The 25959-nt window shown below is 27.9% G+C and overlaps 1 protein-coding gene across 4 annotated transcripts in view; it reads right to left on the bottom strand.

Annotated features, from left to right (window-relative positions):
- The window catches only part of LOC107448236 (uncharacterized), a 48981-nt gene that overhangs the window by 9514 nt on the left and 13508 nt on the right, over nt 1-25959 (bottom strand). For 2 of the 4 annotated variants that reach the window (XM_043042879.2, XM_043042873.2), the window contains exons 2-3: nt 9206-9332; nt 1491-1658 (exon numbers count right to left, since the gene is read on the bottom strand). In XM_043042879.2, the coding sequence (XP_042898813.1) occupies nt 1491-1658; nt 9206-9332 (295 nt within the window). Of the gene's footprint in view, nt 1-1490; nt 1659-9205; nt 9333-14615; nt 14730-23513; nt 23672-25959 lie in introns of those variants that run through there. The other 2 variants (XM_043042878.3, XM_071179768.2) reach the window with 2 other exon arrangements.

The raw sequence follows: 25959 nt of genomic DNA, 5'->3' as shown, positions 1-25959 counted from the left end.
ATTTCAGGTGCCTTTACGATAATGTACTTAAAGTAAAATACCAATAAAGAAATAACAAATTTTTTGGATAAAAATACGTATTTTTTTCAAATAATATATTGAATAAACTATGAGAAGGACATGCATTTGTAGAATTTGCATTAGCGTTTCAAGTCAAAATAAAACTACTAGATTGTTTATAAAGAAATATGTTTCCTACTTGCAGTTTTTCAACGTTTATAGCCAGTTCTTTTTAGTTTTCATTTCAACGAAAACTATAAATCGGATTATTTAATTCATTTTCAGCTTATGTTTAGATACCAAAAACAGTCATAAGACGACTAAATTTAGTTCCAGAGTAGTGAATTCAATTGTCAGATATAGAATCTCATTTGTAATTTTTAGTGATAAAACGATGAAAAAAATGTCATCCTTCTTATTAAATATTTTCACAATGAAATAGTATTTTACAGATTAATGGGTTCATTATTTTTATTTAAGTACGTTAGTTACAAAGTCTGGGTTCTATTGAAAGAATGTTAATCATTTACTGTTCCACAAAAAAAAAGTGGTTATTACGTTTTCTTTCACCCTTATGCAAGTATTTTTGATTGGATATTAAATATATGCTTGTATATATAAGACAGTTCCAGACTAGATTTATATATAAAAATGTATAGAGCTTGGCGACTGTAGCTGTGTTATGTTACGGAGAGTAGAATACTCTCGTGGATTAAGTTTTCTTTTTAAAAAGTTATGTGATGTTTAAGTTACATTTTTTTCCTTTCTAAATAAAAGTTCTTTGTAAGTTAAAAGAGGAGTTTTTAATTATTCTTGCTTAGCATTTTCCAATACGTACTCAACTATTCCAGCAGAAATCCTAACACCCGTATTAGGAAATATTAAGTACTTGTATAAATGCAACAACAAACTTGTTCCCAGTGTTCCAGTTCAATGACCAAAATATTCAAAAATAAACATTCGGAAATGTGAACCACTAAGGGAAGAACAAAAAGCATTGCAAAATAAATTTAATAGTTTTCCGGTGTAACTACATCAAGTTAATCGTTTAATACATGGAATAGAACAACGTCTTAATGCATCATATTCTTCTTATATTAGCGTAAGCTTGTATTATAGAGATATATTTGCTATAAGTATACTGCAGTGCAATTGAAAATGCTTCATGATCGATTCCGAGAAAAGCGGCTTGACTATTTTCCTTCTATTGCTAATGTAACGCTAAATTAAAGTTTTTCAAAAAACTGATTAAAAAAAATTCACTTTTGAAAAATTATTTTTTGTAATCAATGTAGCTTACCGCACAAAGATGCCAAATACATTAAAATCTAAACTTTGAGTTTTTTGTCTTTTGCATTTATTTTTCGATTGAACTGCAGTTTAGTAAGCGTGAAAGGCGCTTTTGCGCACCTTTATTGAAACTAAGTCATGAATGTGCTTTGGAAATCATACTTAAAGTTTTAAGATATTACAAATGTATATGTACTTACATGAGCTTATGATGTAGGAAGGCAGTCGCGCCCTTATAATGTTGAGAAAACCTGGATGATACCACCACAATTCATATCCAGCACGAAAAAAGGGCAGTATTTCAAAGCACATCGTTGCGATCATAGCAGCTAATACCAGGAACCGAGATTCCGACTGTCTCATTTTGGCTATGTATTAAATAATTACACAGAATAGTATCAATTCAAAATTTTATATATGAGTGGCCATTAAAAACTTGATGTTAATATGTACTAAAAATAAATATAAAACATGCTAGAAACTATGTTCGACACAAAAAATGGAAAATGGTGAGGATACAAAGAAAGCTTGCCAAGACACTAGGAATAACGTTTGCTATAGTTGATGTTATGAAATAACTCTTATAATTTTGACGTGCAATAACATACGAAATAAGACACCTTAGCCTCTAGTATAGAGAGTGAATCAAGGTATCCACAGAAATAACTTTTGGCCTAATGATGGGATTTTCTACTGTTAAACTACAATCGTAATGGTTTGCAGGACACTAACTATGCTAATTAATTAGGACTATCTATGAATTAACACATTTATGTCTAGTGTCCTTTAAAAGTATTAGTATTTATTTTTCAGAAATAAGATAATTTTGACTACCGTAATGTATCACTAGTTAAAATATTTATATTTGGATCTGTAGCCAAATCATAGTGCCATTTCAAAGCTAAAGTAATATGTAAGGAAAGGAAACATTCACTCGGTTTGAATGCTGCCACTTTTTTTCGTAAAAGGCATTCATTTTATCATTGCAAAATTTGGCAGAAGGGAATTAAGTCATGATATGCAACAAATATTTTTAATTAAAAAAAATACGTTCGAAATTTTTCTCTCGAAGTACTAATTGCGAAATGGAAAATATTGTTTTAATAGTTTAGTCAGGATAAGTTTGGTCCTTCCTCCACACTACAACTAATAGTCCAAATCAAAGAAGGAGGTCCCCGTTTAAGAAACTAGTTTCCTCAGACAATAAATAAGACACTCTAAACTGTAATAATTCTCCTTTTTGTGTTTTTGAAGTGTTATTAAAAAAAGGTAATGGAGGTAAAAAAATTTTAAGTGTTAGATAAATTTTCGAATTTTGAAGTGTATTCATTTTCATATTCTCATCAAAATTGCAATATTTTGTGATAAAACTAAACATTTTTAGATCTATCAAATAGGTCCCGAGAAATAAAATTATTTTTTAAAACAAGTTTTTCTTGTATTAATAAAAAGTATTTCGATTTCTCTGAGATTTCCCGTGCATTTAATTTGAAGAGTTATAAAAGCAAACCAAAGTGTACTTTTTTCCAACGATAATACAAGAGTCTTTTTTTTATTTTAAAAAATATGAATCATAGTCGTTAGTCCCAATTTATTGAAAAGCCTAAATAAATTACAAACTAAATGAATATATTAGGAGTGCAACTAGTATTTGATTAGAATCATACCGAAAAAAACCCCATTTAAATGTTAGATTTTAAACGTTTATTAAGTATTATTGTAAATATTTCAAAGTCTTTAAATTGAAAACATGCATTTATATTATTCTGAATTAATTTTTTTGTAATTTTAATTATTTCTTTTTCATGTTAATGCTAAGGTCAGATAAGATCTGACATAATATTGCATAAGTTGCTCTTATTTTACAAGACATCTGGAAAATATGATATTTTAATCATAAAACTAAACTGTATTGTAAGGAAGCGTCTGAGAAAAATATGTATTAAAAATTTTGTGAACGATATAGAGTCTCAAAATATACAAATTTAGTACACTTGTGATTTGTTGAAACTAAAGGTCGTTAGATCTTTCAAGAAAATGAAATCGTGCAATTTCTATGACATAGTTCTAAATTAAACACCTTCAAGCACGTGCAGAAAACTTGTGACACATTGATAGATAAAATGCCAAAATTATTTTTCCAGGAATTAAAAACGACTGCACTGAGCTTAACCTTAACAAGCAAACGATTTCATAAACAATGTCTCGCAAAAGAAAAAAAAATAATGTAGCAAGAAACAAACGAAATATATAATCAAACAAATTTAAGCATTTTGAGAGCGGTAAACCTAAAAATTTTGATTCTGTGCAAATTAAGTGTTTTTCAGAATATTTTAACCTAATATTTTAAGAGAATAATTTATTAAATTTAAAAGCTAGAATTAAAAAAGTCAGTCAATTGTTGAAATTATTAAATTGAGGAATTAAATCATTTTCATAGAATGAAACGAAATAAATTGTATAAGTTCAATAACTTAAATCAATCTATTTAACTTAACGTTAATGGTTTTTACAACGCAAAATAAAACTGCTTTTTAATATTGGAAACTTAATTGTGACATAAAAGGAAATAAAATATTACATAAACTTTTTAGGGAAAAAATACAGCTTAGCATTTTTATTGTCAAATCACATAAAAGAAATTGTATTTTACATTTCAGGTGTCAGTTGAGATTGAGGAAAATTTAAGGCAGAAAATTCTCAAAGTTTAAAAATAAAATTAAACCTTGAATATTGCGTAATCAAATTGATTAGAGATTCACCTTGAAACAAAATACGTAAAAATATTCAGATATATTATTGATTATTATTCAACAAATCTTCAACTCAGTCTACAAAACTTTTTTTTTTCCAGACTAGGTTTATTTGTATATGATCTAACACTTATGAATTTTAGTGATAATTATCGAGATATATTTAAACTGCATATTCTACTTTAAAAGTTCAATTCACCAAAGAAATCTCTGATTATTTAAATTAGTTTCAATAAATATTAAGATCATGAATATTTTAAGTTTATTCTAGATTTTTCTATTTTAACAACTGCGGAAATCTTAATAGAAAAAGATTTCATTTACTTTTGATTAAGAAAGAAGTAAGCAACTTTATTTTGATTAGTTCATGTTTTTGTTATAATCCAATAATTTTTGGTTATTACATTAAATTTTAAATTTAAAAAAAAATTAACATCTTGCATAACCTGCGACCCGCAGCGGCACCTGAGCATAATAAAAAAATTTATGATAAATTTTGAATAAAAAAAATTTCAAATTTTGAGTTGCACATTTAAGTTTCTGACGTGCCCAGTATAAATCAATGTAGTTTTTCGGTCGCTTTTTGGGTGGTTATTGCTACGAATTTCAAAGGTTTTTAAAAATCCCAATATTTTTTTAATACAGCACAATTACAACGTGAGAATTTAAGAATTTTAGTATTCACTTTTGAAGCTATTATTTTTGCCCAATTTTTCGTTAATCCAAGTGACTGTTAACTCATGCGGCAGTTATTGCCAGATTTGCACGCGGTTTTTAAAAATATCGATATTTTTAATACGATATTATAACAATTCGCAATTCGAATCGAGCATTATAATAATCACTTTTGACGTGCTTACCAATTCGGGAGTAATTGCTTTTTATTTTCACATGGTTTCAATAATCTCGATATTTTTATTGCGTATTAATACGGCATTTGAATTTATTTAATATGCATCTTATTTGTGCCATATCGCATATCTACACGATTATGCTTTTTTTTTTCAGTAGTTAATAGCTACGTTTTTCATTGAGGTTTTTGAAATCCTGATATTATAATTTTCTTGTTTCGATTCACGTGCATTACGCTTTAGATAAATAAACTTTCTCTGATGCTATATCACGGGGGAAAAATTAATGGTAAACTATTTCCCCATCATTGGTAATTTAATATTGAAAGCTCCAACAAAAACCATGAAGTTACAAATGCTGAAATTTTTATTTTCAACATATTAAAATGCAAACAACTTCTGGAAGGGTTAGTAACGATTACGCAGAGGGTAAGCAATCCTGCAATGAAATATTTTTTCAACATTCGTTTACTCTAGGTTTGTATTGCATGAACTAACTCTTAACTTTAACTCTAACTCTTTAACTTTCTTTTTCTAACTCTTAACAAGATTAAATAAAATTTGCCATGAAGTTATTCTCTCTCTCGGTATAGCGTCCTCTTAACGAAATGATTGAAACGAAACTAAACTGACTGAAAAACTGGGAGGAATTTCATGATAAAATGTGTGATGGTGACATATTTCAAATAATTATTTATCATAATTAAAATAAATTGCCATTGCAGCGCCATCTAGTGGCATCAAAATGGTTTATCAATTGTCTGTTTCCAGCTTCTGGGCAGTGATGTTCTCCACAGTTATGTCTGCGTGAGACGAACGACAACTTTAAATGGAATGTGTAATTTCCGATTTTTGATTCTTTTATTTTGTACTTGTTCTGTGCTCTTATATATTATAATAAATAATTTAGAGTCAGTGTTCGTTTTTGTAGAAGAATCATAATTCACGATTCATAACATGTGCTGTTTTATAATATGTCAAATCAGAATTGTGGGTGTGTGTTCATATTTACAGTCTGTATATTTGAATCAGACTATACTATTCATTCAGTAAGTTTTCAGCTATCAGGAGAGATATTTTGCCACACTGGATGCTTTTGCATAAGTAGCCCCAAAAACATATGATTTACAGTATGTTCGGTAAATTAAAAAATTATTTCAAAAACGAGACAAACGAAACACTTATAGTGACGTTACTTTTATACATTTACCTATACTATTTTCACACTTGCTTAAATTTTCGTTTTTAGATCATGTTTACAAGTTTTGAGAGTCTAAAATTTCATGCAGTTTTCAGTGTTTCCTGCACTGCCACTTTTGCATGGTTTAAATTGCTCAAAGCATAATCCTTTTAAACTCAAGTATCTTCCATTTTTTTCTTAAAATCAGAAATTCCCCTTTAACCCTGATTTGATGAACGTAAAAATTCACGCATTTTTATCTGATAGTTCGCCAAAGCTAAGTAAGAGCCAAATTAACTAGGGTATGATGAGATATATTTGAAACTGGAAAAAATTTCACCACATTCATAAAACAAGAATCAAAAATAACTTGATATTTTGAAGAAAAAAATTTGTGGTTAAATGGACATTATTAATGACGTGCTAATTTTATATTTGGATCATCAAGCAAAAGAACAAAAGACCTGATTTCTTACTAAAAAAATTTTTTTAAAATTTTATTGTAAAAACAATAGTATTCTGCTAATGCTCCTGAGACAAAAGGATCGCTTTGAGTTTAAGAAAGGCCTAAAAGTTCACGAAACTTTACTTTTTTTTAGTTTGCGATTTGAATCTAATTTTTGAAATATTTGTATTTTTTATTCTAAATTTTTAATTTGTTTCCAACATATTTTTATATTTTTATTCATCATAATTTTTTTAAAATTAGAAAGTTCTCCTACTTTGATCAATTTGCATCTGTAAATTATGAGTAATTCTATAGAAACATTCATTATAAATGTGTAAGAATTATATGTAATAATCGTGCCATAAAAGTACATATTTTTAGAAATATTAGATCATTATTAAATATTATATTAGCTCAGATTATTAAAAGAAATGTAAAATAAGGGCCGGTTTTTTATTCTAAAGGAAAAAAAGGAGAAAGAAATGATAAAGGTGAAAAAGAAATAAAGTAGAAATAAAGAAAACTAGATGAACGAAAGTTTAGATAGTGATTATTTATAGACTGCTAATTAAATGTCTAGGGTATTATTTTATTAGAGTAGATTATTAGAGTAGATTAATATTTATGAGTTTATCCTTCAAAATAGTTTCACTGCTAAGAAAGTCATCTTGCAGGGAAGCAACACTACGATTAATGATGGGGGAAATTTCTCATTCATATGATTTGTCAAGCATTTTTCATGTTGTCCGTGAACTTATTGTAGTTTTTTTAAATATCAGTATTTCTTACTAAATCAAACACCAATATTTAACATCAAGTGCGGGAATAGAGTTTCAAACACAGTATTTTTTCCCGAACCATTAACAAAAGTTAAATAAGGTAAAATTATCTTTAAAAAATTATAATTCAAATTAAATTATCTTTGGATAAAAGAGTTTAGCAAAAGTGTGAATTTTTTTTAAGTCTGTCTTTCTAAGGCTCTGTCATAATATGAAATGCTTTTTTGCGAATAATGTGCTACATTTATAACTGTTTGCAACTGTTACTCATGACTATTGGGTCAAGTTTAGTCTATCTCAAGTCAGTCTACGCTTATATTGAAAATGGCATAAAAGCAAATATGGAAAAAAGCCACAGTTTCGTAAAAATAAAGCGTTTGTTATCAATTTTTTTATATCTAAAAACTTACTATATGCTGCATTACCTGGTCTCATAATAATTTACAAAAACTAAGAATACCGCAGTGATTTTGATTATAAATATGTATTATGCTTTTTGCATGGATTTTAAAAAAGTTTAATAAATTTTAAATTATTTAAGTTATTTGTCTGTTCTAAGGTCCAGATAATTCTTCACGGCACGATTGTTTGTATAGTTTAAAATCATCACATTGCTTCAAGTGTAAGGCCCTTAAACTATATCTTTTTTATTTTCCGTGGCAACAGAGCATCAAAAAACAGCGTTAAAACTAGCATTAATAGTTTCCGAGATCTAAAGAAATGAGTAAGAAGGCAAATCAGCATTAAGAAATCTGCTCTCACGAGTAAAATATTTGAACCATTTTCTCTTGATTACGGCTCCTTCTATTTCGAAGGTCAAGAATCTGAATCTCGTCGAAGAACCTTACGTTTATTCAAAGAAAGTACTATTTTTTGCCAGATTTCAAAAGTGTCAATACAAATTAGTTTGCATATTTAAGGTTAGAAGAATTTCAGTACGGGAAAATCCGATCAAATAATTTTCACTCATTTTTCAAATTCTCTAAAAACTGATTCAGGCGATCCGTTTTTTATTTTGCATGCAATGCATTTCATCAGACTCGAAATCGAAACTATTCCAAAATTAATGCGTTCAAGGAGAACAGCAAACTTTTAGAATAAAATTTGGAGAAAACCATAATCTGAAGTTTTAAATGCATGGAAATTTTTAAGTTGACTCTAAAATCTGTGTGATTGGTGGCAAACGGATTTTCGGCAAAGGTGAAAACAGCTCTAATTTAGAATACTTGATTTGAAATAAGCCGGAAGGCTGAGAACAGCTTTGTCAAATCGACGAAGGAATGCTTTTCTCTATTTCTCAATAGTTCAAGTTCTTTTTTCGCGTACCTAACTAAAATTGTTTTTCTACAAGCGAACTAAAGAGTCTAATTTTTAAATATTTTTAAACGATTAAAATTTGAACTTGCAGTAAAATTATAAATTGCAAAGACTTAATGTTAGATAAGAAAAAGTAAACTAATATTTAACTGCGATCTTGATAAAACACTTCATTGGTACGAATAGATTAAAAGAAAGTTCAATTCAAATAAAATCAAATTTTCTGCTTGGAATTATCATACCATTAAGTACCTACGTCAATTTCATTAATCAGTTATATATCCTTTATTTTTAATCAAAATTTTTAGAGGGAAATAAAACTACTTAATTAAATCCATTTTTAAGTGGTTTGTATTAAAAAGACAATATGGCTGTTTTCTTAGGCTCGAATTCTTCCGGTATTTATACCTTTTCAAATTCTCCCGCCCCCTCCACTAAAATAGAACAATCTTTTCTTACTTAAAGAATTTAAACAAGGGAAAACGCTTGTAAGTAATTATTCTTGTAAGTATACCGTAAATAAATTAAACGTTTTTCAAAATTTTAGAAACAAAATATAAGAACATAAACAAATATTTCTTATTTACCATTTTTACAAACTTGATAGATTAGTATTGCTCCAGCCAATTCAAGAACCACCGCCAGCCAGTTCTCATTCCACAAAACTCGAGGATCATTGAGAGTTATCAGAAATTCTGACGATAAGGGTGCAGCCTGAAATATTAAAGAAATTAGTAATTGATACCAAGAAATATTTTTACTGTGTAGACGTTTGTAAATTTGAGATTCCATTAAAAGATAAGTTTTATTCACAATGTAGTTACTGTTTTCCCTACATACCAATAATAAGTACGAAAAATTAATGAGTTTCTATGAATAATGAAAACAATTATTTCACGTCCTACGAAATTTATCAATCATTCAAATACCGACGAAATTTATCAATCATTCAAATACCGACGAAATTTATCAATCATTCAAATACCGACGAAATTTATCAATCATTCAAATACCGACGAAATTTATCAATCATTCGAATTCCGAGGAAAATTTATCAATCATTCAAATTCCGACGAAAATTTATCAATCATTCAAATTCCGAGGAAAATTATGAGTCATTCACGCTCCAACAAAAATTATGAATAATTTCACAACTGATGAAAGTTATCAATAATTCCCACTCCAATGAAATTATCAATAATATGTGTGTGAATAACCATTATAGAATTTGGGTTTCAAATATGGTTTCGAACTTAATAAAAAATCTCAGAATTATTAAAAGCAACGAATGAATTTTTTCAGCAAAAATAAGCAGGTGGTTGTATCCTTCAGAAAAGTTTAGTGCAAGATGACGTAAATTATTTTCGGAAAGAAATGAGTCAAAATAAATCTTCAAAATTCACAATTCTGAACATTTTATAAATTTTTGTAATAGATTAATATTGAAACCAGTCAACTAAAAACTATACGCTTTTATGAATCTAATTTCAACCGAACATTTTTTTGAACGAATACTTTATAACTTCTAATATAAAAAAATTAATAAACATTTCCTTTTCTACATTACTGCGGAACTTTACATCAATATTTCTAACTTAAATGGGGATTTGTTTTTAAATAATATCAATGTTGAGCAACGAAAATTAAAAATTAGAATACGTTAACTTTAATTGTAGAGACTTGAAACAATTTAAATTTGTCTATAAGACAGTTTCCTTTCCTCGATTATAAAACTTGATAACCTTTTAATTGTACACTTGATCAAAAGAAGGGAAAAAATATTCCTACAGCAATTTGAAAGAATTCTATTTCAAGCAGGAACTTTTCGATTCATAAGACCTTGAACTCGCAAAAAATAAAATAAATTAGCTACGAAACGCAAATCAGATAATTTAGGAACCTTATTCTACCGATGAATAAAAGCAGAAAATTAAAAATATATATATATTTTACTTAGACATTTACTTTACGTTAAATAAAAATCGAAAAGTTATTTTTTTTTCAATTTTCATTATTTGTTGTTCATTTTTTAGATTAATTTTCTTCTTGTTCCAACTTTTTACCTTTCTTTTTTTACGCCACTAGTAAGTTTTTTTTCCCAAATCTCCCTCTTTTTCACATTAATTACATTAATTAGTTTTCGTGCTAGTGTAGTTGAGATCTCAATCTCCTTCGCAGTCATTTACTCTAATTTTCGTGATTACTTATCAACGAAATGGATCAGGAAGTAAGAGCCCACAATTAGAGGGGTAGAACGGCATTTTCAGTCTAAGCAACGTGACAATTTAAATACCGAGTAGGCCGAAATGTTAGACGGGTATTTTCTCAATTAACCCGAAGTTAGAATACTGGAAGTTTTCATCGTTTTTGATGGAGGGTAGATCAGCCTAGGGGATACCTCGCGAATGGGGTGGTGATTATGAATATCGTCTGATTTTCTCAATTAAATTGCAGCTCCCCATCAAATCTCATCTGCATAAGGAAATTGAATACAATTCTCAGAGACAGGATCCATATTTAATGAAAAGCATTGCATTCAATCCTTTTTAAAAGGTACCAATAATACATCTTTAACCTTTATTTGTTTTCTTTTTAAAAGCTCAGATGTAATAGAACTCACCAACAATGAAAGCAAATGCTAGCTCAAATGAGAAACTTCATTTTTCACATTCCTTTTATTCCTTTATAGTTCTTAACCACTCTTCTGGAAAGAATTTCACAGATGAATTACTTATTAATATTTATAACCATTGTTGAACCAGCTACTCAATTTTTGGGTTTACGAATACTAATGTTCAACTCCGTAGCCTTGTAATTTTGAACCCAATCCAGAAGACAAGGGAACTCCTGGGTTAAATATTGGTTGAATTTACCTTCTTAGAGGACTTTTTAAAGGGGCAAACGCCAACTTAGATCACATTTACACCAGCTGGAGCCCTCAAATCTCCAAAGAAGTTTTCCTTGCATGACGGCAAAACAGCCCTCAATTCCTGACCGTTGCAAGCAGAATTATTTATAAATTAGTCACCAAACAGAATTAAGTATCGATTAACCCTTTATTTACCAAATTATTAAAAATTAAATATGTTTAAAACTTTCTTGTTTCATTAAATAATGTCTACTTAATTAAACAAGAAAATTTCATTCTATAGACATTATCGTAATTAAATAATTTTAATATAACAAAAATGTTTTGAAAAATATTTTTGTAATAGTAATATTTGCTAATATTTTACAAACATTTTTAATTTTAGTCTTACACCACATTAGAAAAATTTTCATTAAAATTAAACATTTAATACCCACTTTTATAACTAGTTGAAAATATTAATGAATCAATAAAAAAAATAATAAGAAAGATTTAGTTGAAAAATTGATTGAGGCAGAAATCTGAGAATTGAGGAATGAAATTAAGGAATCATGAAATATGATGGTGATATTCAGCGTCAAATGATCGTGTGTTGTCAACTTGTAGTGATAAAAGGAAAGTCATATTACAAGGACAAGCATTTTGCTCTAGGGACAGATATTTTGTTCCGTTTCAATGCTACATGGAAATATTAGTGAGACTTAAAATTCCCATTGGTACATAAATGGTTAAATTTCAGACTCCTTTCATTCTATCTATTCTATCTAGAGTACTCAAATCTCACCTGAAGCTCTGTGCCTAGTGAAAAGCAGAATTTGTCATATTTTCAATTTGAATTTATGGTCATTCTAAATTTTAATACTTTTTTTCTAGCTTGTATGCTCAAATTTTAACTGATACCCTGTGCTAGATAATACTAGTTTCGATCGATTTTTGACTGCTAAAAGCAAAACTTCTATCTTATAAAGGAATGAAATTTATCCTGAATTGAAATTTCAACTGCAGCTCTGAGCCTGATAACTCAAGTAAAAATATTTCCGAAATGGTAAGAACAAAATTTATCACCAAATGAAATTTCTACGAGTTTGACATAAATTAAACTCAAAGCTAATAAAAAATTTTAAAAAATTATCTTTTTAAAGCAGTTTAATAAATGGAAAATTTAAACCTAACCTAAAACAAAAATGTAGCGCGTGTCATTTCTGATATAAACTGATACAACTGAAAACTTCCACACGCTTTTCGGAAATACGACTTTCATTTTGAGTCCGATAAAAATTATTCTCGTTTATTTTTAAAATTTATCTTTTAAATCTCTATATTTTATTTAAGAGGTTTAATAACTAAGTTTACAATTAAACGATTAGATTAGAGGAAGTACTAATGTATTACTCTTTAAAAATAAAGTTAAAGTTCGAGAGAAATATTTGGCTATGAAATCCCTTTTATACAATAGCTGTGAATCTTTCATCCTAAATATGTTATTAAATTGTTAAACATAATTAAAGAAATATTTATAACGATGTGGTAATAAATATTCATAATGAATACTGCGGGAGCGATCGTCTATTTAATAACTGCAATATATTAAGTTCTGATAACGAACAAAGAACAAATAGTTATATAAAAAATGTTTAAATAGCCAAGTTATTTTTGAACGTAAAGCTCAGCACATTTATAGAATTAATAAGTTAGAAATTATTACAAAATCTTCGATAGAGTTCATAAATAGTGATGTTCGATTTCAAGGGAAAAATTGAACTTATTTTAAGTAAAAATATTTTTTCAATAAATATAAAGCATCTATACCGTTAATGCTTTAACGGTATCTCACTATGGCAACGAAAAGCTGATACAAATTTAGCTGCCGATGGGGCAGAAATGAGTGGTAGAATGAATGTAGACATTAAAAAGCTTTAATAACAAGTATAGAAAAGTTACTTTTAAAATTAAAAGGATGTGTTTAATGTATCCCTCCGCTTATGTTAGGTTTACGAGGCACTGTGTGAACAGATTATGTTCTAGGAAGTTTTATTAAGGTGATTTGTGTTTGAATTTACGAGAAATTTTATCATTCATAAGAGTTTTCTGTAATTTATCAATTCTAAAACATCGTGAGCAGTAAACAAATTTGAGAAAATTATTTACTGCTCACGATATCACAACGTAAAAAAGAAGGCTTGCCATGTTTTAAGTATTACCCCTTATATATTTTAGAATAATATATGCTATATTTGTGCAATATATCACTTATTTTTGGGTAGCATCATAGCATGTGTGGAATTTTCCGAATTCCTTTGTTGTTTGTTTTGTTGAAAGTAATATTACAAAAACGCTTTTAATTGTAAATACGACAAGCATAATATTGGATGACACGCCTGACATAACTTAGCGAAAAAAATCAATTGGAAGACGTAACCCGGAAGTCATACGACTAATTTTAACCACTAGCGCCACCTGTGCTTAATTTTATACAATTATTCATCAATAGCATCACAAAATTGACCAAACGTTGTTTCTCACTATGGCAACGAAAAGCTGAAACAAATTTAACTGCAAATTGGGCAGAAATGAGTGGTAAAGAACTGGGTAAGACGCAATTGCATCAACTCTAGTCAAATCTGGATTAAAGAGGAACTCTAAAAAAACTGTGTTTAATGACATTAACGCTATGTTAAACAGAGATATTAGTTAAAAATGAAAGTTTACTTTTTTATAAATCCTTGTTATTGTTTGAATCAGACAAATTAATATTATATTGAGATACTAAACATATCTACAGTACTTCAATGCAAAAAATTACATTTCAAAAGGCATGAATACTATTTCAAACCTAATGTGAAGTTGACATTGTTTTAGCACAACTCAAGGAACAATAACGCGAAATATTTATTTATATTTTCAAAGTATCCTTCAAATGCTGATACGTCAAGCGTGTTCTAGTTTCCGAATTTGTGTTCGTTGACGAATTAGGGTTACGGTTTTAAAAAAAGCCACTTAACAGACAAAAGCTCCAATCTTTTTATAAATAACAGTAACGAATTCAGTACTACTTATTATTTTAAATATTTCTCATTATGAAGACTTTCAAAATAATTTAAACTAAGAAAGTTGAGTTTGATATTTACCATTAGTGAGCCAAGCGTTAAAATCTTTTATTTTGAATATACAGAAATATTTAAAACGTTTATAAGTATAGCTTAAAATTAAAAGTAGTATGGTCTATGAAAAACAGACAAGTAAAGGCAGAAAATTCAACCATGAAATCACAAACTAGTTCAAGATATTATCTAAAACCCTATTACGGTGCAACTTACAGAGGCATAAAACAGCGGTATCAGATGCTTGAACAATGCTATGGCGAAATAACAGCAACAATAGAAAAATAATTAGCAATGTCAAGATAACTTTTCTAAACACACCTTGAAGCGACACAAAGCCGAGGAGATTTCTTCTCCTTTCGAAATAATTTTCATTTCCAAAGTCTGTTGAATGTAAACGTTTCTATATTTTTAATTTCGAGATCCAAGCGGAAAACAAAGATATTTTTAAACGGAGATAAAAATCTATCGGAAGACATCAGGTCTTATTACTGAAAGGTCAATAAGGGTTACCTGCTTTCTTCCAAGGACTACCATCCAGAACGTTAAGCTTTGGAGGTCAAATGGGTTACCATTCTTCTTAGCTATAAGTAACGAATCTTGTCACAGTTATTTTATTTTTTAGCCTTCCTTTGTCCCAATAACTAATTATAATTCAAACCGAATATTCCATTTCTGGATTGTTCTTCCCACAATGAGCGCAAGTAAGTGTCATTTTCGAATGGAACACTCTGATACGAAAAAAAAATTTTTTTTTAGTTTGAATCATGAAAAAAAAATCTTTTTGTGCTTATGCTTACAAGATATAAGTAATCAGGATTTTCAGAAACAATTTCAATCTAAGTCAATAAGTTTGGATGTATGGTACTAATATTAATCTAGGACCGATCTAATAAGTTCTAAAAATATTATGTAAATTAAATACCCATTTAATCCATTCTATAGTATGCTCTGCCTCTGTTAACACGAGGTGCGAAAAATAATTCATGAGTAATTTTTGATTTAATGATCGGATTTTCAAGTACTAAGTACTCAACTTTTATAGTTCGAATGCCTAACCATAAATGGTAATTGATAAGTGCAGACGATATTTTAAGTCACGAAATCAGACACAAAACGTACTGTCTCTGAATAAGCATACCTTTTTTCAGACAGATTTGGGTTTTTAACCCACAAAATGTGGAGGATATCTGCAATTTTGTAAAGATGGTTCCAATAGTTTAGGTAAGGGAAAGATCGAAAGTTAGAACACTTAATGTAATGTTTCACTATCTCAGAAAATTTTTAAGCAAATCAAAAAAATATTTGCACGAAATTATAATATTCACTTAAACAAATAAGTTTTGAATAGTCATTTATTCATTATCATTTTCTTTAATTTGTTGAAAAATTTTTTGTTCCTACGGTATACAAATTTTTACATCCCTTTAAATTACGCAATTTATATGACAAAATAAAATTTGAAAAAAAAAATCGACCGATTTGGGTTGAAAATTTCAAAGAAGTCATAATTAAGTTTTTATTTCTGAACTATTCGACGGATTCCTTTTAAATGCTTGATTTCAACATTTAATATTACGCAGATTAAATTTGGGTAAAAATGTGTATGCCTTATAGTAAATTGTTTCGACCATCAAAGAGAAAATAAGAAATAAATGCTTTTTACAGGCAATTTTCTTCAGATAAACAGGCTTTATAATTATAAGCAAAAAAAGTTTTGCTTAGTTTCATTAGTTTCGGAGATATGGCGAAATAAGCAAAACTGAAATAAGTACGCGAAAAAATGATTATTAGATCAAAAGTTATTCAGCTATTTTTTCACTTTGCGCACTATACAACTATACTTAAATGTAAAAACTTTAAAATCCTCGTTCGGAATGTTTGGTTGCGACATCGAGATTTTCTTTAAGATTTAGACATCCTTCAACAAATATCTTGGTTTCGGAGATTCATCATTTACCTTTTTAAAAAAAGGCCGTTGAGACTCCGACTTATAATATCGGAAAGTGTGGCATAGTTTAAAACTATATCATAAATTTGGACGCATTAAATTATATAAATTTGAATAATCTAACCCGAACTTAAAACCTGTAAAAAAAATTTTAAAAAAGCAAACATATATATTAAAAGGGCAGAAGAAACGGAGTGCAAAATATGATAGTAAGTTAACACTTCTCACACAAATCGAGCTTATAGTGAAAGCCACAAAATATAGATAAGCCATAAAATATAGCCGTGGACAAGGGATAAATGGTTGTAAGTAATGCAAGATCTTAGTAGGAGAAGGTTCAAAGGCTTATTTTAATAAATTTAGAATCATCAACTTTAGAAATTATAAAGTAAGAAATTGTTAACAAAACATTTTAACTTTAGTATCTCACCGATTAAAAAATTTAGGAATTTCAAATTTTTTTTTATTAGTATCAACTAAAGCAGTGTTTCCCAAACTCATGACTTTTGTGTACCCCTTCTAAATTTTTCGCAACGCTGTGTACCACTAATAAAAAAAATTAATGCATTTTTGTACTGCAAAAAAATTGCACAAAAATTAAAAATCACAACTGACTATTGACACCACTAATTATTAATTGTTAACGCTGCAAAAAATAGCCAATAGAAAAATACGCCATAGTAAATTTTCATGGCTAACTTTTTTTAAATAAAATTTTGATAATTTCGTTTGTTACAAGATATTTCGCATAAGAACTCGTACCCCCTCTTAAATGTTCCCATACCTCTGGGGGTACGCGTACCACACTTTGGGAAACACTGAACTAATGGAATGAAGAAAATATCAAGAGCATAACCACTGATTTCGTGATTCACGATTGCTTTGCAATAAGTTTTTTAAACACAAAATAACATACACATAATTAAATGCTTTTTCCTTCGAAAAGATTTTAGAATATATTTCCTGGCTTAAATATAGAATTCAAAGTTAATAAATTCGCAATGCGATAAAATCTACCCGTTGCTCTTGCTACTGTATTAAGCAATTACCGCTGTTTACGTAGTCCTTCATATTTTAAAACGAGAGTACTTAGAGGACACCTAATCAATCAAGGGATCAATCCAGCTAATATAAATTCATTTAAAATTCTAAAATACCTTTTTCATTTCTCCTTGCTAATATTTTATGCATTCAAATATCAAAACAAGTTTGTAAAGGGAAAAAGCATTATTTATACTTGACGTAACATCGATTTCATGGTTTGAAATATTAAATATTCCTTGAACGTGGACTGTCCACGCGTGGGATGATCATATAAATAACATTGGGAAGCTATTTGCCTTGAGCATTAAGAAAGTAAAACTACTTGAGTCATTTGGCACATTGCAAATTAGCGATTTTTCCTACAAGGTATCTAACGACTGAAATACGTAAGGATACATGATCGAGCATAAGCGTGACTGCATTCCCACCCATTCGCATAGAAAAAAAGGTAAAGCATGACTCGGTGAATATTAATATTTCATTATTTTATCAATTCACGTGTACGAGTCGGGTGTCGCGAAGTTAACACTAGAAAAAAATGGCTTCACTAACTGCGCCAAACCTGAGGAACTAGTCATAGCTGGAGAAATTCTTTCTAGCATTTTCGCTGGTCGTCCTTGAGAACTTACAATGTTATGCTCAAGATGTATACAAAGGGCGGAAATCGAACACTTAGTTTTGGTGTCATTATCTAGATCAAATTGTTTCTGGAAAGATTAAGGATTCTTTTATTTATGGGTCACAATCCACAGGTTGGGAACTCCTGATTGCGACCCAAACTGCAGTCGCTAGTGATTCTTCGAAAATAAAAAGTAAATCATTACTTAGGTTTTTTTTTTTACTACGTATTTTGACGTTTAATCCAACCTTCTGTTACATTTTAGGTAGCAGTAAGTTTTTAATATACTATAAAAACAAAATCTGGTCGCGACGCATGCTTTTTTTTTCTAACCCTAAAAAAAGTTAAGTATTGCATGAGACTAAAGGGATAATCTTAATTTTTCTCAATTTACTTGAAAGGTATGATTTCATATCTTATCATTTTGTACTAATTAACATATATCTTAATTCTGCGAAGCAGGAAGATAGCATTTTAGTTCTAAAATGTCCTAAATATAAGACAAAAGTTAGTCAGATTGTTTATCAGTTGTATAAAGCACACAAAAGCAATTTCCTTTTACATGATTTAGTAAACTTTCATAATATTTTAATTTCCTGCTAATTTTTCAACGCCAGCATATAATTATTCATTCTAGAATTTGAATTAACAAAATTCGACTCAGTATTGGGTTCAGTTCTGCAGGAAAATACAAGAATAAAAAAAAAATTGAAAATAAATAGAGATGAATAAAAACTAAAATACTGAAGTTATCAATAAAATAGATCCTTTCTAACCAAATTAAACGCCGAAAACTAATTAGATAGCTAATTCTTGTTGATAGTGCACCCATCATAGAAAGTTTTATACAAGCAGAAAGGAACCAAAAGTAATACATGAAGAAAAAAAAAGTATGAAGAAAATTAAAAATACGAAGAAACACACAAAAGCTCAAGCAAAAAGAATGAAAACACGAAATCTGGAAAACGAATGGAAGAAACACATGGAAAAAAATGCGTATAAACTTAACTTCGCGTTAGACATAACATAATTAAAGATATTTACAATCTTAAGTCGCGAGTAACTTAAACAGTTATATTTTCTAATGCAGAGACTACTACGGAATCTCATTTTCAGAAAATATTTTCCTAGTGGTATGGTAGTAAAGTATTTATATTTTAATAAATTATTAAAAGAGTTTTGTCCACCACTAAAACAAGAGTAATTTTATAAGATCATATAGATGAATGCCTAAATTCTTAAAGTTAAATAATTCTTTTTTGAAAAAATCTGTTTTTGAAAAGTCCGCTTTAGTTGGAAAAAAATAGCCTCAAATAATTTAAATCTGTGGTCAACTGCATAATTTTAAAATTGCTAAATGCTTACATAGTCCTTGAACTATGATTTTAATAATCAAAAGTATGATTTGGATAATCAAAACTTTTGCAACTTTATATAATGGAAATAGTGTTTTGTAAATGATTAACTGTCTTTAACAAAACACTGAAAAACACTTTTCAGGAAAAAGTAAAGAGGATTAGAAACTGTTTGAAATAAAAAGAAAAAGAGTCAGTAGGTAAAAGGAAATTAAATGATATGACCGACAAACTTGTGAAAGCAAATATTTATTTGTATTGCATACATTGATTGACGTCTCATTAATTTTTAATGAAGTTCTAGAAAGGATAACGTAACAATTATCAATTCAAATGAATCTATTTTAAAACTGTAAATGCATAAGGAAGCTTTGCATTTTCTAAAAAAAAAAAGAAAAAAGGAAAATTATCCTTTGTGTGTTTGATGTTTTAAATGTTGCATAGTTTACAAGCTATTAATATTAGAGAAGATATTATTTTTCACAAAAAATATTTCTCTAATAAAATGAAAAAAATTTGATCGGGCTGTGGAAATTTTTCCCATTTTACATGTTTAAACTGTTCACTTCTTAAGAATAGGCATATAAAAAAAACTTATTGGATAAAAATGCATCCAGCAGCATCTCTTTGTCAAATTTAAAGAATTTGAAATAATAAATTTAACATTTCCTCAGAAAATACGACAGTCTTCCAAAACTTTTGCATAACGTTTTTTTTACGATAAAATATTTTGCTCTTGTACTGAATTTTTCTGAAAACATCCAAATAGTTTTCTTTATTTATTAGTTAAGTGTATATAAAATTTTAATTACAGATACAGAAAGATATGAAAGTTGAAAAAAAATATCTTATTTATGAAAATTATGCATCATTTTATAAAATTTCTCATAGTTATTAGAAAATAAAACAAACTACTTTAGAGAATTTAGACAGTTTTTTTATCTGATAATTTTTTAACAAAAAGAAAAATATTTAGCTACATTTATTTTATTTAAGTTGAGCATAGCAGGCACTACATTAAAATTGTCTACAGTTTGTATTTTTAGAAAGTTTAAGGAAGAGTAATTTTATAATGCATGACTAGAGTAATTTTGCTTCAAATGTTTCATTTTACTTGTAAGTTTTTTAAAATATAGGGTGGCATTTAATTAGCTAAGGTTTCAAATAAAACTCCTTGAAATGAATGCCAAATATTTAAGTTAAAAAAATGACTCATTGTTCATGACAGCATTTCAATATATTTCAAAAATATTTTTTGTAATTAAGGTCAATTTTTATTGAAAATTAAAGAATTTCTTAAAAGTTTGATTTTGTTTAGATTTATGATATTTTAAGTAAAATTCATTTTAGTATTTCTTTTTCTCATAAGAACCAGTTTTTAAATTTCATTACTTATTTTTTTAACTTTTTATATTTAATTTTTTTAAATTGTCTTTATTCTTTTTAAAAAATTTTTATATTTTAAGTACATTATTTTTTTTTAAATATTTATGAATATACTGCTTTTTTAGGATAGTCTTAAGCATAAAAATTAATTTTCAAAAATCGTAATTAATCATATAATTGCTAATTTATCTTAACGCTAAATTAAATCCCAACAATAAGTAACAATTTGCAATGTGTGCTTGACCATATATATCATTAATCTGAGCAAGTTATCTGAAGTTAAGTTCGGATATAATTCTTCGAAAGTGGTTTACTGACCTCACTATGCATTTTGTAGTTTTTACATCGAATATGCAATTTAAAGGAAATCTTGAGTCATTAATCACAGAAAATCTGAACATTTTCTATTTGTAATAATTTTATATTTAAAACTCCATATGAAGTCTATATTTAAAACTCTATATAAAGAATATGAAAAATTTAAAATTTATGAAATATTTTTCAAAATAAGGGCGAATTTGATAATAAAAACAAACTACAAGTTTGTCATGTCACCCTTACAACTCTACAACAAATTGTAATACATAAATTTCAAATTAATTTTTTTAGATCAACCATGTGATTGTCCGTGTTTTGAACTAAAATCTTAATTTCAGAAAGACGATGAAATAAAACTAAATAAATTGTTTAATCTTGAATTTTTAAAGAAAAATTATAAATAATCTAACTTGAAGCTTAATAAAAAAACAAGCTCACAATTGGACCTTAGCTTTTAATCCAAAATACCTCCAACATTCTTGTATGATGTCTACATACAAATTTTCAAAAACTTCTGTTATAAACTTTTTTTTGTAAGAGTAAATAATTTATCAAAATCAACTTTTAGAAAATTCATTAAAAGTGCTCAAAACTTCTGCAATGCAAGAAATGCATTCTGAAAACAAAAAAATTAATTCGTGAGGATTGAGACTTAAAAACATAATTTATTCAATTAAAAATAGGTTAAAATACCAAAGTCGTAAAGAAAAACAATTTAGTTTCTCTTTGGAAAATTTACTTCCATTTTTGGTTTCGTAGGTCATCATCCAAAAAAAAAAACTACTATAACTTCACTTCCAGAAATCTGAGATCAAATATTTAAAGGATTTTGGGAAACTATAGAACTAAAATTCAGTAAAGTTAAATTTTCTCCTTGAGTGTTCGTATAAAAATGAATAGATTTGGACTTAAGAATTTCATTGATATTATCGCTTTTTTTTCTTTCCAGATTTCATTCCTGAAAACGAACATAATATTTTTTTCCGTTTTACATCAAATTATGCACCGCATTTCAATACGCAAGCATTAGTGGATTTTAAAAGGGAAAAATTTTGCGTTGAAGGGCCCCACTTAAAAATCGTTTAAAAAAATTACTTAAATATTTCTTTGTAATTTTAAAATTTTTGTTTATATGAAGTGCTTTTTATGAGTGTCCTTAAAAATGTAGAGACTTCCTTTCTTTCTATTTTATTTAAAAGATCAAAGATTTTCGAACTTTCAATATTAAGAATATAAATGTTTAATTTATATATACATATATATACTCCCTGGAAAATTGCAGATATGTTGCGACTTATTCAACAAATGAGCATTAACATTTTCTTTTAAAAATTGATTTACAATGAAACTAGAACTTTAATGGAAATATACTAATACAAGATAAGTAAACATTCATACAGTATCCCTTTACACCAATTTTGCGAACTCCTTATGTGACCTTATGATTAAGAGATTCTTCAAAGATTCAAATAATCATTCATATTCAGAAACTGAAAACTTAACATTTTATAATTCAACTATAATAAAAATTTTAGGGTATCCCCCTTAGCTATTTATTACAATAAGTCATTAATCTTATTTGTTCATTATAAGTAAATGGAATATAAAAATAAACAAGTTTTTAATTTGTAGTCTATGAGCACAGATTATTTACACCGAGTTGTTATCTAGGGAAAATTGATTTATTTGGATTTATATTTTATTTCTTCTGAGATGTTGAAGGAAGAAAAACTGAAATATGTCTTGGAAAAAAACTGCTAAACGATTCAACATAGGAAGTTTACTAATCATGTTAGCATTTTTTTTTTAAAAAAAAGGATTATATTATTTGAAGTAACAAAAGGAAAAGGAATCTTGATTATTTTGGCAATTCAAACGTGTATTAGCATGAATTACAAGAAGAGCACAGGGAAGTTTAATGGTTCTCCAGCTTCGAAAAACAAGGAGAATAATTTGGATTTGACTTGCAAGTATAATTTAACTTGTAAATTTACATTTACCAATCGTTAAATATCACGAGCTCCAGAAATAATAAATTTTAAAATTAAACTATTTATTGCAAACGTCAAGCTAATGAAGTATTTTACAAATCTTCAAAACTAATTTTTTTTTTCTTTTTAAAAGTAATCTTTTTCATTCGAAATATTGAAATTTAAAAAAATGCTAAAAGAGGACTATCTAGTTAAAAGATAGATATAAATATTAAAAAATTTAAATTATCTTTAAAGTAATTAAAAAAAAAGCACACACACCTTAGAAGACATGTTTTCGGCAGCCAAATTCCTCATCTTGCTTTACCCCACTATCTAAACTCTTAATTAAATCCCCAGTTAAAATACGAGAGCATGGAAATATAGTATAGGTAATTATTTTGAGAAACACAGGGCCGGCGTTTGATGTTTATAACACAAAGCAAGGTTGCTACATCTTAAACAACATCCTATATTCGCCAAATTGAGCGCCAAGAACCAGAATATAAACAACAAACAATCTATGTTGACATTGAGAAGCAAGTCCTTTTAGAGGTTGATAAACAGCTTTTCTTATCGCTTCTTCTTGCTAAGTCATTGATCTCGATCAGAATTTTTCGCCATAGAAATCAAAGATTTAGAAAAGGATAACTAAAAAAAGAATGAAAATTGAAAGTGGTTTGGGAAGTGAAATTTGTAAGACAAATCATAAGTGACCATGATTCGTTTATGTGGTAAGAGATCATTAATTTACAGCTGATTTTTTTGTTGCGAAATAATAGGACAGAGAAAATTTTTTAACGATCTCTAATTTGAAAGTTTAGAACTTTCCTCACTTAAAAGCATTATGAATACAAAGTTAAAATTTTTTTGAATACTTTTAACCATTAAACAAAATGAACTCATCATAAGCATTCGCATTACTTGAAATATTTCCATGACAAATGTGAAATATGTGATCGTTAAGACGATGTTAAAAACGGCTAATAACTTAAAGATTCTTAAATTTCTAGTCTTCCTTAAAACGTATGACAAAAAAATAAAAATATTTGTATAATTTTAATATAAATGTTAGTAACTTAATACAAAAAATGAGAGGGAATTTTAACAGTTATGCATAATTATGTCCACCAATACTAAAAATTCTTTATCTTCTTAATACCTTGCAATCTGATTGACGACACGAGTAATTGACATGACTAGCGAATAACGAACATGAATAACGAATAGGAATAACAAACACGAAGAACGAATTCCCCAATCCACCTCCTCAATAAAATTACATTTTGTAGAATGAATAATAACTTTTTTTTTTTGAAAATTATTTTGCATTGCATTTTTTTTTGTTTATAATACAAAAACTGAATAGTTTGGGGGAAATATAACAGCAAGCCGCTTTTCAAAACAGTTCAGAATTATAATTTTCAGGAACAAATGCACATAAATGTTTTTGTGCATTGCACTGATTTTGAGCAGCGTACTGAAATCTAATTAAAAGTTCGAAAACTAGTTATGTTCTTTACAGAACATAAAATTTTAAAAATATCAAAGTGAGATACGAATATTCGTATTAAAACAAAATTATAGATATTAGCTTAAAAGCCTAGATAAAAGTTCCAAAAATATTCATTCACTAGATTTTTCTTGTTGAAAACAACGTATATAAAGACAATTTTTCTTTTAAATTTTCTGACTAATAAATTATTTTATAAAAAAAAGAGCTTTTGTATCTCAATTAGTTCATCCTACCACACCCTCATATTAATATTTCATTAAAATTAGTAAGAGTGTTCAAGAATTTCTTAATCAGCTAATTTTAAAGTAGGGTTTTAATAATTTTGAAACGAGAACACATTGAAAATGCTGTTTAATATTTTCCTACAAAAGTAATTTCGCATATGATTCTTCCATTCACCATTTAAAAATTCTGTGTTTGCTGTATTGTTGACTGGAATCTATAATCAGAAGAAATCAAATAATTAGTTAAAGAGTAACACAGATGTAAATTTAGTTATATAGGGTTAAATGCGTTTTATTATAAAAAAATTAAAGTAATTTCGTAAGTAATTCTTCAAATCAACATTTAAAAATTCTATGGTTGCTATATTGTTGATTGGAATCGATCGTTGAAATGAATCGAATAATTAGTTTCAAACTAACACTGATCTGAGTTTAGTTATCGAAAGAGAATTTTTTTTCTATAAAATAAGAAATTTTTCAACTACAACATTTCTTTTAACGGGAAAAAGTATACTGGACAAATATTTTTTCTTCATTTATAGAGAAAAATGCTCGAAGTTTGGTTAAATTAAAATTGTATCAAATTTCCAGCATGATTTTTTTGAAACTAGTCGACAAGACGTAGGAAAAAATACAGATTTTACTTTGCTCACATGACATAAGGTGAAATAAAAGTAGTTTTTTTACCCAAGGATAAAGCGGAATTCCTTTTCAAGGTCGCTAAGAAATTCTTAGATAAAATGCTCCCACTTTATGAGTACTTTGTTTGCTATTTACAATTTCAATTCAGCCATTTGTATCGATTAATCTTTCTGGGGAGAGAAAAAACCAGTTTTTATCGTATTCCATTGCCGTTCTCGACAATTATGAAAAGTTTCAGAGTACTTTCTGCGAGAAAAAAGGTTGAAAAAAAATTTCAAAAATGAAGGCTACCTTAAAATCTTCTCTCTCACCTTACATAACTGTAAATAAAAGTTTTTATGTAACA

This window comes from Parasteatoda tepidariorum, chromosome 1, assembly GCF_982258835.1.
Source record: "Parasteatoda tepidariorum strain Cologne lab strain chromosome 1, Ptep-v5.0, whole genome shotgun sequence".
NCBI lineage: Eukaryota > Metazoa > Arthropoda > Arachnida > Araneae > Theridiidae > Parasteatoda > Parasteatoda tepidariorum.
The sequence above is the reverse complement of the archived record's forward strand: the minus strand, read 5'-3'. Positions and strand labels throughout refer to the sequence as shown.